This window comes from Neovison vison, chromosome 9 (assembly GCF_020171115.1).
Source record: "Neovison vison isolate M4711 chromosome 9, ASM_NN_V1, whole genome shotgun sequence".
Lineage (NCBI taxonomy): Eukaryota > Metazoa > Chordata > Mammalia > Carnivora > Mustelidae > Neogale > Neogale vison.
This window is the reverse complement of record NC_058099.1, coordinates 22,402,552-22,415,310: the sequence shown is the minus strand read 5'-3', so window position 1 is coordinate 22,415,310 and position 12,759 is coordinate 22,402,552. Positions and strand designations below refer to the sequence as shown.

The window sequence follows — 12,759 nt, the reverse complement described above, 5'->3', positions numbered from 1 at the left end:
ATTACGTTCTTCAGCTACTTTTGAGTTTCTATTCTGTGACTCATATTTCTCGATATGACATATCATTTGCAAACCTCTTTTGCATGATGCTTTACTTCACTGTACTGCCTACATAACACAAATAACTTACTATGAAATAAAGATCTTTTCACCTACTCAAAGTAACCCAATATAAATACCACTTAGCAGGTACACTTTCAGAGCCGAGTTTTGTTTTCAAATGCAGCTTTCCTTAGCTTCTATTTTCTGGTACCATCTTTCTTTTTATTACTTGACTTTTATTTTATAGTTTAAGGATTATAAATGATGAAGATCAACATAGTTTGGAAGTTGACAGGACATCAATAAGCTAAATAAAAGGTATACCCATAAGCTCGTAAAATGGGTCAAGAGGGTGAACGTCAGGAGAAAGAAGTCAACAGCTGAAGAGTGCAGGGAAGGGAAGAGAACCACTAGGACAATCGAGATCTTCTTCATTGTTCCTGCATTTCTTCATAGTGTTACAATGTACCCCATGGCGGATTTGGGAGCATTTCTCCCAGGACGAAGGTGAGCTGACTGTGATTCTCTTGTTTTAAACAAAATCTAGTGTTTGGCTTTATTTTCCAGAAGTCTGGGGAAGTCGTAATCCTGGCAGAAGTACAGTGATTGAGTGAATGGGGATTGAGGGGGAGCTGAGGCCTGCTTTGGACAGCATCAATTCTTTATTGCAAGTGAGACCAGGAGCACAGTTTGGGGGAACTTCGCCCATTTGCCTTTTCCTTTCCCCTTCTCTGTCCTGCTTTTTCCTATCTCCCAAAGCAGTGAGCTGTGGGATTATGACCTAGGAGTGGGCTCTCTGTTCGTCTTCCAGTTCTTGCATTTCTTATTCCAGCTGTGAGAACGAAGGGAACCACTTTGCTTTCTGAGCCATGACCATACTTTCCCCCTCTATCCACTAAGCTGATTGCCTATAGCTTTCCAAATGCTGGGGAAGGAATCAGCCAGGCTATTCCTCAGTTCCGGCTTCAGCATTCTGTGTGGCAGGTGGTAAGGTCCAACAACTACCTGCTGATTCAATAAAAGGAAACCTTTTTGATTCTGCATACTGTGAAGAAGATGGAGCTAGAACGAGGGGTGTTCCGTACTGTGATTTCTCGATACACTGCACGTGATCCTGTATTGGGCCAGCAGGGATGAAAGATCGTTATCCTCTCCATCATTTCTGGGACATCTCACAAAATGGCACTACCCAACCAAATATTATTTAATAGCAAAATAGATTTTAATTGAAAAATCATTTTAAGTCACCGAAGAAAAACGTGTAGCAGGAACTTCCCCAGCAGACAGCAGAGTATGTACATTTTGTGAGTGGAGCAGCATCTATTTAATATACCTTTATATCGAAAATACGAGCATATTTAAAAATGGAAACATGTAAGAAAGTATGTCACAAAGAATAACAAAATAGAAGACAAACTACAAAGGTAAACCCCAAATAACAAGTTTACAAAACCAAACAAGACCCAGCACCGTGTTGGAATTTCTTTGCATAAGTTCCAGGATGCCCAGGACTACCAGGAAGAGATGATCCTGCTTTTAAGAGAGCTGGTTGGTTGTGCAGTGGTTAAAACCCAGGCCTCCTTTTCCTGGAACAAAAAACAAAGAGATTCAACAGAAGAACCGAAGCAAAGAGGTAAAAGTTTAGGGGCCAATGTAAACGGGACTGAAAGTCTCAGACGCCCCCGGCATCCTCCGTGACATCGTTTGTATGGCTAGGGGTCATCCCTTGAGAGAACACGGGCCAATCTTAGGAAAAGATCTGGTAATCAGCAGAAGCTGAGTTTTGATCCTGGCTCTGTTGCCAGTCTCCTATCTGGTTACCCTCTTATCTGTAAAACGAGTTTGGTCTTCGTGAACCTGAAGGTTCCTTACAGCATTGACACTTTAGGGTTTTTACTTATGCCATTTATTTAGGATCGATTTCCTGAAGATGCCCATAGATATCAGGGGAAATACACTCTCTTTCTTAAGGACAGAACTAACTGGGAATAATAGCAGGTCTGTCTTAGTCATCAGCAGAGAAGGTTATAGGTTGAGGAATTTAATGGATACCACAGGGCGTTTCTTGGGCTGCTATCACTGATGCCTGGAAATGGCTCCATCTGTGAACAAGCTTTACTGAGCATTTTTGTGTGTGTGTGCCTGGAGTAAGTACGAGGGAGACAATCTTCAAGGCACTCAATCTTGCTGGAGAGAAGGAATTTTTAAAAAAAAAGTGTTTGGAAACATTTACTGTTTTGATTTCTCAGAAAAGCTTTCTCCTCTTCCCATTTCGGGAATCCTACCACATGTTTCTTTCTTCTGGGAACTGTCAGCCTCCTCTCCCCTTTACCCAAGAGTAAAGTGAAGATTTTGACAAAATGGCTCTTCCCATTAGTACAACATAACTCAACTTAGGACTATGGTTCACTGATTCATGGTGGGCCCATGACTGGATCTGAGTAGTCAGTTCTTCTCGTGGATTTTTAAACTGGGTCAGCATATATTTCTGTGGCTGATGTGGCATGACGTGTAAATTGTGGAAGCTCTAAGCAATTCTGTCCTTCCACTTGAACTGAACAACAGAGAAAACCACACTACAGAGGATGGAGTAGGCACTGGAGAGAGGAGGGGAGACCAGAGGTAGAGAGGCTGTACGTGGCTTTCCAGTCCTCAGTCTGGTCTACTAATGCTTAGCTGCCTCATGTCTTTGGGTTCTATGAAGGTCCTTCTATTGTGACAACATATTCCTTTCTTTAATTAAGCTAGTTAGAGTTGTGGTAAGAGCATCCTAACTGGTAGTTTCTCCTAGAATAATCCATCACAGTACAAGGAGGCAGGAGCTGGCCCAATCATCTGGGTTGAAGATGACCTTTCCTTAAATGTGGGATATGCCTTGTAGTTTATTTTGCTGATTGCTGAATATATACATTCAGATTCCTTTATTAAACTTTTGCACAAGAATATCTAGATTTTTTCTTTATTAATATATTTTCACAAAAGCTAATAATTATTCTTCCCCTAGTTGAGAAAGATCTCTTATGGGAGTATTTTGATATTAGGGAATCACACAAACAACTCCAGGTATCCTTTTCTTATCTCTAAGATGAAGGAGTTGAAATAGAAAGTCTAAAATTACAAGGATATTATATTTCCTGTTCCTTTTTGAGTCCTTTCCATTCTCATTCCTTTAATCTTTTTTTTCTCTCTCTCTCTTTTCTTTTTTCCCCAGAAATCCACTCCAGTTTGATTTTCATTTTCTTAAATTCTTTCAACTCTTCTCTCCCATAAAACTATTATTTTTATCTTGGAAGCTTCTATATATATAATCCAAATTCGCTCTTTGGGGTTTAATTTATGTTTTCTCTCTGCAAAGATGGCATTTACATGGGATGATGTGAAGAAATTCATCTTCAAGGCACTTGGCACCAAGACTGATTTTTTTTAAATGAAATTTGTACTTAAATTTTTGCCTTTGCAAGTTTCTAATCATGATGAAATAAAAGGAAATGGAAAAATTAAAGTTGTTTTCAGTTAACTGAATTTCCTGCTTTTTAAGGTGAATATGAAAATATCCATTTGTTTTTAGTGATTACTATAAGATGGAAATAAATAGACATAATACAATTCTAAGTGATGTAATACAATAACATATACTGAAGTCTTAAAATAGAGCTGGTAAAATTCCACCATTTCAATGTTTGTGAAGACAGTGCTATAGTATTGAAAATACTTTATCCACTGCATGGTGCAGTGTGTCTGACAATTCCTGAAATTTAAAAAAGCTTAAATCTTGAGAGAGAAGAAAAAAGCTAGAGGTGTCATGTTTTCTGATTTCAAATTATATCAAAAGCTATGGTAATCAAAAAAGTATGGTGTTGGCATAAAAACAGACACATAGATCAATGAAACAGAATAAAGAGCTCAGGAAAAAACCATGCATAGATGGTCAATTAATTTATGACAAAGGAGCCAAGAATATACACTGAGGAAAGGATAATCTTTTGGTGTTGGGAAAACTGGACAGCCACATGAAAAAGGATGAAACTGGACCACTTTTTTTTTTTTTAGGATTTTATTTATTTATTTGACAGACAGAGAGAGCACAAGCAGGGGGAGCGGCAGGCAGAGTGAGAGGGAGAAGCAGGCTCCCCACTGAGTAGGGAGCCTGATGTGGGGCTCAATCCCAGGACCCTGGGAACATGACCTGAGCAGACGAAAGCAGACACTTAACCGACTGAGCCACCCAGGTGTCCCCCATTTTATTAATCATACATAAAAATTAACCCAAAATGGATTAAAGACTTAAATATAAGAGTTGAAACCATAAAACTCCTAGAAGAAAACATAGGTGGCAAGCTCCTTAACATTGGTCTTGGTGATGAATTTTTTGGATTTGAAAGCAAAAGCAAAGGCAACAAAAGCAAAAATCAACGAGTGGGTCTAGATCAAACTAAAAGCTTCTGCACAGCAAAGGAAACCAACAACAAGATGAAAAGGCAGCCTACTGAATGGGATCATAGATCTGATAGGGGATTACTATCTAAAATACAGAAAGGGTTTATACAACCCAATAGCAAAAACAAACAAAAACAAACAAAACCCAAAACCAAAACCAAAAAACAACCCAAACAATTAGATTAAAAAAAAACAGGCAGAGGATTTGAATAAACATTCTTCCAAAGATGACATCCAGGTGGCCAAGAGACACATGAGAAGATGCTGAACATCCTCAGGCATCAGGGGGATACAAATCAAAACCACAATGAGGTATCACCTCACACCTGTTGGGATGGCTATTATCAAAAAGATAAGAAATAACAAATTTTGGCAAGAATGTGGAGAAAAGAAAACATTAATGCACTGTTGGTGGGAATGGAAATCGGTACCGCCGCTATGCAAAACAGTACAGAGGTTCCTCAAAAAACAAAAAATTAAAAATAGAACTGCCATACAACCCAGGAGTTCTTCTACGTCTGTGTATTTCTCTGAAGAAAATGAAAATACTAACTTGAAAAGATATCTGTACCACCATGTTCACTGCAACATTATTTACAATAGCCAAGATGTGAAAACAACCTAAGAGTCCACTGGTGGATGAACAGATCAGGAAAATGTGACACACACACACACACACACACACACACACACAGAAATATTATTCAGCCATTTAAAAATGTAATCTTGTAATCTTGCCATTTACACCAACGTGGATGGCCCCCGAGGGTATTATGCTAAGGGAAATAAGTTGGACAGAGAAAGACAAGTACCGTATGGTCTCACTCAAAATAACCAGCCAACCAAAAAAACCCCCTCATAGGTACAGAGAACAGACTGGTGGTTGCCAGAGGCAGGGAGTGGGGGGTGGGCGAAATGTGACAAAGGAGTCAAAAGGTGCAAAGTTCCAGTTATAACATAACGAAGTCACAGGGATGTCACGTATAGCATGGTGACTACAGTTAACAACACTGCACTGCATATTTGAAAGCTGCTAAGAGAGTAAATCTTATAAGTTCTTATCAGGAGAAAAACATTTTGTAAATGTGTGGTGATGGAGACTAATTAGATCTATTGTGACAATCATTTTGCTATATATATATATATATATATATATATATATATATATATATAATCATTATGCTGTATACCTGAAACTAATATACTGGATGTCAAATATACTTCAGTAAAAAATAGTTTAAATTATATTTAATCATTTTACCTTAGAGTTATTTTTGTGATAATCTTTTCTCAACTATGATATTTATCTAGTTAGAAATGAGAAAACTGACATATTTTTACATAAATTTTTTTAGTCAATTAAATACTGCACATACATACCTAGAAATATGAAACAAGATTTTTGACTTTAAAAACAAACATTTCTTATCAATTTTCTTACCATTTTCTACTGTAATCAGGAATGCAAGTGAACAGCAATACAATGTATTGAGTTTATTATTTATTTTACATCCTTACATATGAATGATGCAATCTTCTGTTCAAGAGGGCAGTTCATTTATTTAATTAAGCCTTTCTTTGTCAAAAAATATGGAATGTTTCATGAATTTGCATGTCATCCTTTTAAAGGAGCCATGCTAACCTTCTCTGCATTGTTTAAATTTTAGTTTACATACTGCCAAAGTGAGCAAAAGATTATTTATTTTTGAGATATTGTTTTCTTAACTAATACTTCTTTCTGTTGGCTCTGGTTCACATTTAGAGAGTATCTGAAGATGGACATTTTTGGATGTAAAAGGATTATACTTAAACCAGAGTTACCTTCTGGCTCTTGGGACAAACGTCCCTTGAGTTTTGACCTCTTTGTGTTATAGATAAATAGTCATTTTTAATTATCTTACCTGGAGCAGTCATGTCCTGTCCAAGCTGAGAGACAATGACACCGGTTTGGTCTTACGCATTTTCCACCATTTAAGCAGGGAGAATGGCAAACAGCTGGGATGAAAAGTTCATGCATTTATTTAATTAAATACTTAGCAAGTTGGAAGATGTTCTGCAAACGTACACAGAATAAGATCTCACTGTGCTTTCTGCTCTAGCCATGCCGCTCCCCATCGGCCATCTGCATTACACATTTCTGCCACTTTGTTTGACTGCGTGTTGTTACCGGACACAACCCTTTCCCTTTTTCCCCTCCACGCTAGTCCATTTCTTATTTAAGGTCCAGGCTAAGTCCTACACCTGTGTATTGAAACCTTTGCTGATAACATTAAATCCACTGATTTTTTTCATTTATTCTTTATGTGACCAATTTGACACATATGGTTTTAAACTGCAAATATTTCAGATGCTCGATTACACTATCTCACTTTCGAGAACTAGCAGTGAATTCTATGACTGATTGAGTCATTATCTCAGACACCAACTCTTTTTTTTTTTAAAGGTTTTATTTATTTATTTTTTAAAGATTTCATTTATTTATTTGTCAGAGAGAGAGAGAGAGAGAGTGCACAAGCAGAGGCAGAGGGAGAAGCAGGCTCCCTGCCGAGCAAAGAGCCTGATGTGGGACTCAATCCCAGGATGCTGGGATCATGACCCGAGCCAAAGGCAGCCGCTTAACCGACTGAGCCACCCAGGCGTCCCCAGATACCAACTCTTAAGATAATCAATCAGACATATAGATGATCTAAAATAACAAAAAGCAAAACAAACAAAAATAGATGATTCAGAAGTTCTTTGTATTTGCTAGAAAACACACTTCATGGCTTTTACCATCTTTAACTGGAATGACAGAACCTGGGATAGAATTAAAAGTTAGCCACAGATAAAGCCGCAAGTGAACACCCAAAGGTTTATTATCTCGGCATCTTTCCCACAAATGCACGGGGTCACAACCACACTCCTCAACTGCATGTACCCACCTGTTAAAAAACTTGCGGATGCTAAAAGCCGATGAAGACCTAACACCCACAAGTTTAACATAGCAAAGAAAAAGAAGAACTTCCTTGAGGAAGAAAATAAAATTTCTGTTGAAAGAAGGCTGGAAATCAGAAATGTTTCTGCCTCATTATCACATGGAAAAGTAGGTCTCCTCTTGGGTGAGACAGAAGTAAATGTCATCTCTTTAACAGTTCACTCATCCTGACAAACAAACACTGGGCGGGGAAAAAAACCCAGCCCTGTCCTCACCCTTGCGGAGCTCCCATGGGGAGGTAATGAGCTCCCATGGGGAGCTCCCATGGGGAGGTAAGGAGTGGGCCAACAGAATGCATGTATCTGCCACACAATAAAGAGGGAATTATGAAACAAAGCCCAGGATTAAAAATAGCAAAAATAAAACCCAATCATTAAAAACCAACTCTCTACAGATTCTGCTCACTAATAAAAAAATTGCTCCTTTTCAAAAAAGATTTATTTACTCATTTTAGAGAGAGAGGATGCATGAGTCAGGAGAGGGGCCGAGGGCAAGGGAGAGAGACTCTCAAGCACACTCCATGTTGAGTGCAGAGCCTGATGTGGGGCTCAATCGTACAATCCTGACATCATGACCTGAGCTGAAATCAAGAGTCTGACGCTCAACTGAGTCATCCATGTGCCTCACTCCTTTTCAGAAGCACGATGATTTAGTGGTTTCCGACTGTACTAACAAATTCATTTCACTTCCTTGCCTAATAGCTTAACACCTCCTCTTCCCTATAACAGGCATGCCCCCAATGTTCCATTTTGGGCTACCTTTTCATGCAATGTGACTTCTGTATGATCTTATGTTTTTCTCCATGAATGTTTCCCAGTGATGACTTATATATTGCTATCTTCAATCTAGATGTATCTTCTGGAACCCAAACCATCATTTGACTGCCTATCAGACCTCTCCCTTGTGTGTTTCACAGGGTCCTCAAACTCAGCACGTACAAACTTAACTCCTCATCCGTACCTTCAAATATACTCCTCTTGGGTTCTCTATCTCAGTAAATGGCAGCACCTTCCCCTCAGGGGCCCAAAACATGTATTAGTCTTGATTCACCTCAGACTTTGACTCCCTTAATAAATCTATAGCCAAGTAGCAAGTCACCTCCCCAACTTCTCTCAACCCACCCCCCCCTTCTCAGTTAACATTTTTCCAGACTTCAATTCTGTTTTGTTAACTTTCTAAGTGGACTCCCAATTTTAAGTCTTGCTTTCTGCCATTTTCCATACTGCCGCCACAATCACTTTTCTAAAAGAAAATCTCAACACGTGATTTTCCTGCTTAAAATCCTTCCGTGGCTTCTGTTGCTCACAGGACATAATCCAGCACCTTGAACTTGGCACACAGTGCGTGTCCTTCTCTGGCTCTGCCCATCCTGATGGCTTCATTTCCAGTCACACCTCTACGTTCGCTTTATGGCTTCAGTTCTCCTATGCAGAACACGCCTGTGTTATGCTTCCATGCCCTTGAGTAGAATGATCTTCCTCTGGTGGCTACTCTTGCTCTTCTGATTCTATGCTTACAAAGACTTTGGAATGTCTCCACTTGGCTAATGTACCTACCCTCACTGTTGTCATGACCCCTTTCAGAGAATTTGGCTAGCCTCTAGTTATCTGCTTATAGGCCATTCTGCTTTTCTAGATTAAATTCTGGAGAGCAGGAGCTCCCGTGTCATACGCAGTGGTATGCTTAGTATATAGGACGTGTGAGTGGGATGTGTGCTGAGGCAGCTGCTCAGGAAAGGAGCAGTGGCTCAGCATTATTGGGGCGCTAACGCCAGTTAGGGAGCCAAGGAGCTAGAAGAAATACAAATCGATCAACGGAGCTTTAAACTGCATGGTTGTACCTAACTGTGTCATAGCTATAGAAATGGGATGTTAGAAAATAGATTATTGTGGTATAAAGCAAGTTTGGAGACAAGAGGAAACTTGGGCAGGGCTTGTGAGGTTGGGTAAGGTTTGAAGAGGTAGGGGAAAGAGGGAAACCATGCGATGGTGCTGAGTCATGGGGGAATGAGAAAGCCATCACTGCAGGGGACAGCGTGTGCTTGGCTGGATGAATGCTGAGTTTTACCAGGTGTGTGGCAGCTCGTCTAAGAAGAGCCTTGGAAGTCAGAAGATTTGTGCTTGAAAATTTGGGCTGGATGTGGTGGACACAACAGGGAGCCATTTTAGGTTCTGAAATAGGGCAAAAAAGTACTCAAAGGAGTATGTCATGATGTTTAGCTTGGAAATGGAGAGACAGGAAGATCTGATGGTGATTCCAAGGAAAGATCTTTTACTAACTGGGACGGTGGGGACAGACTAGGATGGGGGAGGTACTGTGCAGAGAGAAACAGAAAGGTGCTGATACTGGGAATCTCAGAGGACAGAGCGGGATAACTAAGGGTGCCTCCCCCTGGAAGAGCAGGGCCACCACCCACAAAGTAAGATGGCTGGGCCATGGCCAGAAGTGTTTGCAAGTGACTTCTAATTGGGAAATGTAGATAAAACCTCCAAGTGGGTCTGTTACAAACAAACACTCTATTAATTGCCTTTAAAGTTTCGAAAAAGGGCTTTGCATTTAACCTCCAGTAGATTTTTCCTTTTCTACATTCACGGACGGCTGTTTTGGGGGTACGGGGACGACACATCTGATCTTGCCTGTGACAGTAGGTGGTACTCCCATTTCCTTAGTTCACTTGTCAATTGTGTCCCTTTCGCTCTCAGAAATGTCCTAGTTTGAAAGCTAAATTATATGGGTCCCTGGCCCTAGAGCTTATGACAAGCTCTGGTGCCAACACGCCTATTCTACGTGATGTCTGACCCCATCAGAGAGATGGTATAATATTGTCTACAATATTAGTGGAGTGCTAGAATAAATACCAAATAAATACAGCGAGCTGTCTTCTTTTAATAGTTACCTAAAAATATCAGACTTTAAGAAGGTCCAAAACTGTCATTTTAGACTGATTTGTTTCTTCCACATGAGAAACCTATCGTACGCAGGCGCTATTTTAGGTACTGGCATGTAATGACCACAAAGGGACACCCCGTCCCCAAGCAGCATGTCATCTAGTGGGGGCAAGGACAGATAGGTAACCCAACAGTTGAGACCTCCAAGTGCAGAGGAGTAGAGGTCATATTTGAGATAGGTAAGGGTGGTTAAGGGGACGTGTCTGTCCCCAGTTAACCAACAATTTGTTACTGCTGTCTATGAAGGAATCATCTCTTTGATTTAACTTAAATGGTGATGATTCAGAGCCTTGTTCTTACTGAAAAGTTACCATGAAGTTAGTAACTTAGTTTCATAGAGATTAAAATAAATATTCTTCTGAACCTCCCCATGTTTTCTCGACATTCTGCAAAGTAGAGCAGATGACATGAAGACGGATGACAACTGAGCTGACTGAGATTCCCGTCTTTGGTTCTCGACCCTGACAGGTGCCTCTGACGCAGTCACAGAGCTCAGCATTGAGACCGTCATCCAAGAGACCATCTTGAGGGATGCCTGAGTGACTCTGGCATCGTTTCGTTTCCCTGCCACCTCTGATTCTGAGTCACGCTCACCACTGTCCTCTAGGGCCTCATGGAGTCAAGTCAACAAGAAAACAAACTGCGAGAGAAGGCCTACCTGTATGACAGCGGGTCCCCGTCCAGCCAGGTGGGCAGTCACACTGATAAGGGGCCACACAGCGCCCACCGTTCAAACAGGGTAGAATGCATATTGCTGGAAAGGAGACCAAAACAAGTTTAATCAAAATACACATTCAGACATGTTCAAATGTTCAAAAAACATTTTCCAGGAGGAGGAAAACCTTGAATGACCAACCAGATATGTCTCCCTGGATGTGTTCTATTTAGTAATCAGTAAACATAATCAGGAAAGTAAGGGTGGACCTTTAGCCTCACGAAATGACTCTAGTGCCAAATGTACTTTCAGAGAGGATATACCGTAATCGATGTATACTAAGTGCTTTGCTTTCTCTTCACAGAATAAGCAGAATGTTCTCCACTTATTACTATTTCAAATTTCCTTTTCAAATTATGTGAAGTGCTCAAGAGGGTTTGGCTGTCTCGAGGCTCTCTCACTGCTTGAATTAAAGGTATGAATGGGGTCCAAGGGGCTATCCTGTAGGTCGGTTTTGGCAACACATCAGCAGTGATGGGACAACTCACCCTTTATTTCCTAGGATCAGAGGACTGAATCAGGCCTCCTTTACACCCTCCAATCATTCTTCCTAGAAAATACTGAGCTCTTTAAAGAGGAACAATCTGTTTAAAAGGAGAGGGATAGTCTCATGGCTTGCTGCTCGAAAAACAATTCATGCACCGGCATGACGTACGAGTTGGCTGGAAATGCGGAATCTCAGGTCCCAAACCAGAACTACTGAATCAGAATCTGCATTTAACGTCTCACAGGTGGTCTGTACACACATTAAAGCTCGGGAAGCCCTGGTCTAATGAAGGAGCGTGGCCACATGCTCAGCAAGCTCGGCTAGACCCCCAGGGGAAATGTTTCCCTGGTCTTTGGACTCGTAGCATTATACAGAAGGTCAAGTTTGGAAGCCCTAAATGGGAAGGAGGGAGGAAAAACACAATTTCTCTTCTTTCTTAATCACTGTGAGAATACTTGCTTTGGTGAGTTGTTAGCAGCCAAATTTATTTCCATTGTGTATTTTCCTTTCCAGATTAGTTGCAAGAATTACACTTAAAACAGCTTTAGAATTTCTTATACCATGTCTGGCCTTCAAAAAAACTGATATAGACCAATGGCCATCACCCAAATGACTCTTAATGTGATTTGCAGACACCACTCCCAATGCAATATGAAATCATTTTATCCTTATATATATATATATATTTTAAGATACCGAAACAATGTATAGATTAGACATTGAAAAACAGTTTAAAACCACTTATTTCCATTCTCCTGAATTTTCAAATTCAAACATATTTTCATAAGAATCAAAATTCCATCAATTTACTAAGCATTGTCTAGATACTGGGGGGCCAACTTCCCCTATTTTCTTAGTTGGGAAGAAGCACCCCTAAAAGAGTGAATGGTGGGCTGCAAATACTACATAAAAGTGGTGCATTATGCAATGCCGTCAATTTATCCCAACTACAGCAATGAGAGGCATAGCCTATAAATGGACTTGAGATAGGGAAGACAGAAGCCAAGAAACCCTCTATTATAAGGTCCTTCTCCAGAGGATTCCTGGGAATTTGTGACAGAAAGCATGTGGAGATGGCTCTGGATGGATTGCGGATCACTGTATTTTCAAGGTCACTTATAGTCTAGATCTTTTGCAAATAATAGACATATTCAGA

The 12,759-nt window shown here is 40.3% G+C and overlaps 1 protein-coding gene and 1 non-coding gene across 4 annotated transcripts in view; both read right to left on the bottom strand.

Moving 5' to 3' along the window:
• Window positions 1–1,240: 1,240 nt before the first annotated feature.
• Window positions 1,241–12,759, bottom strand: part of SVEP1 (sushi, von Willebrand factor type A, EGF and pentraxin domain containing 1) — a 179,725-nt gene continuing 168,206 nt past the window's right edge. For all 3 annotated transcript variants that reach the window (XM_044265156.1, XM_044265157.1, XM_044265158.1), the window contains 3 exons: window positions 11,060–11,155; window positions 6,381–6,474; window positions 1,241–1,628 (listed from right to left, as the gene is read on the bottom strand). In XM_044265156.1, the coding sequence (XP_044121091.1) occupies window positions 1,607–1,628; window positions 6,381–6,474; window positions 11,060–11,155 (212 nt within the window). In that variant the 3' untranslated portion in view covers window positions 1,241–1,606. The remainder of the gene's footprint in view (window positions 1,629–6,380; window positions 6,475–11,059; window positions 11,156–12,759) is intronic.
• LOC122917874 lies at window positions 6,064–6,170 on the bottom strand. The gene has a single exon (XR_006386501.1). It is a non-coding gene; the product is annotated as a U6 spliceosomal RNA (small nuclear RNA).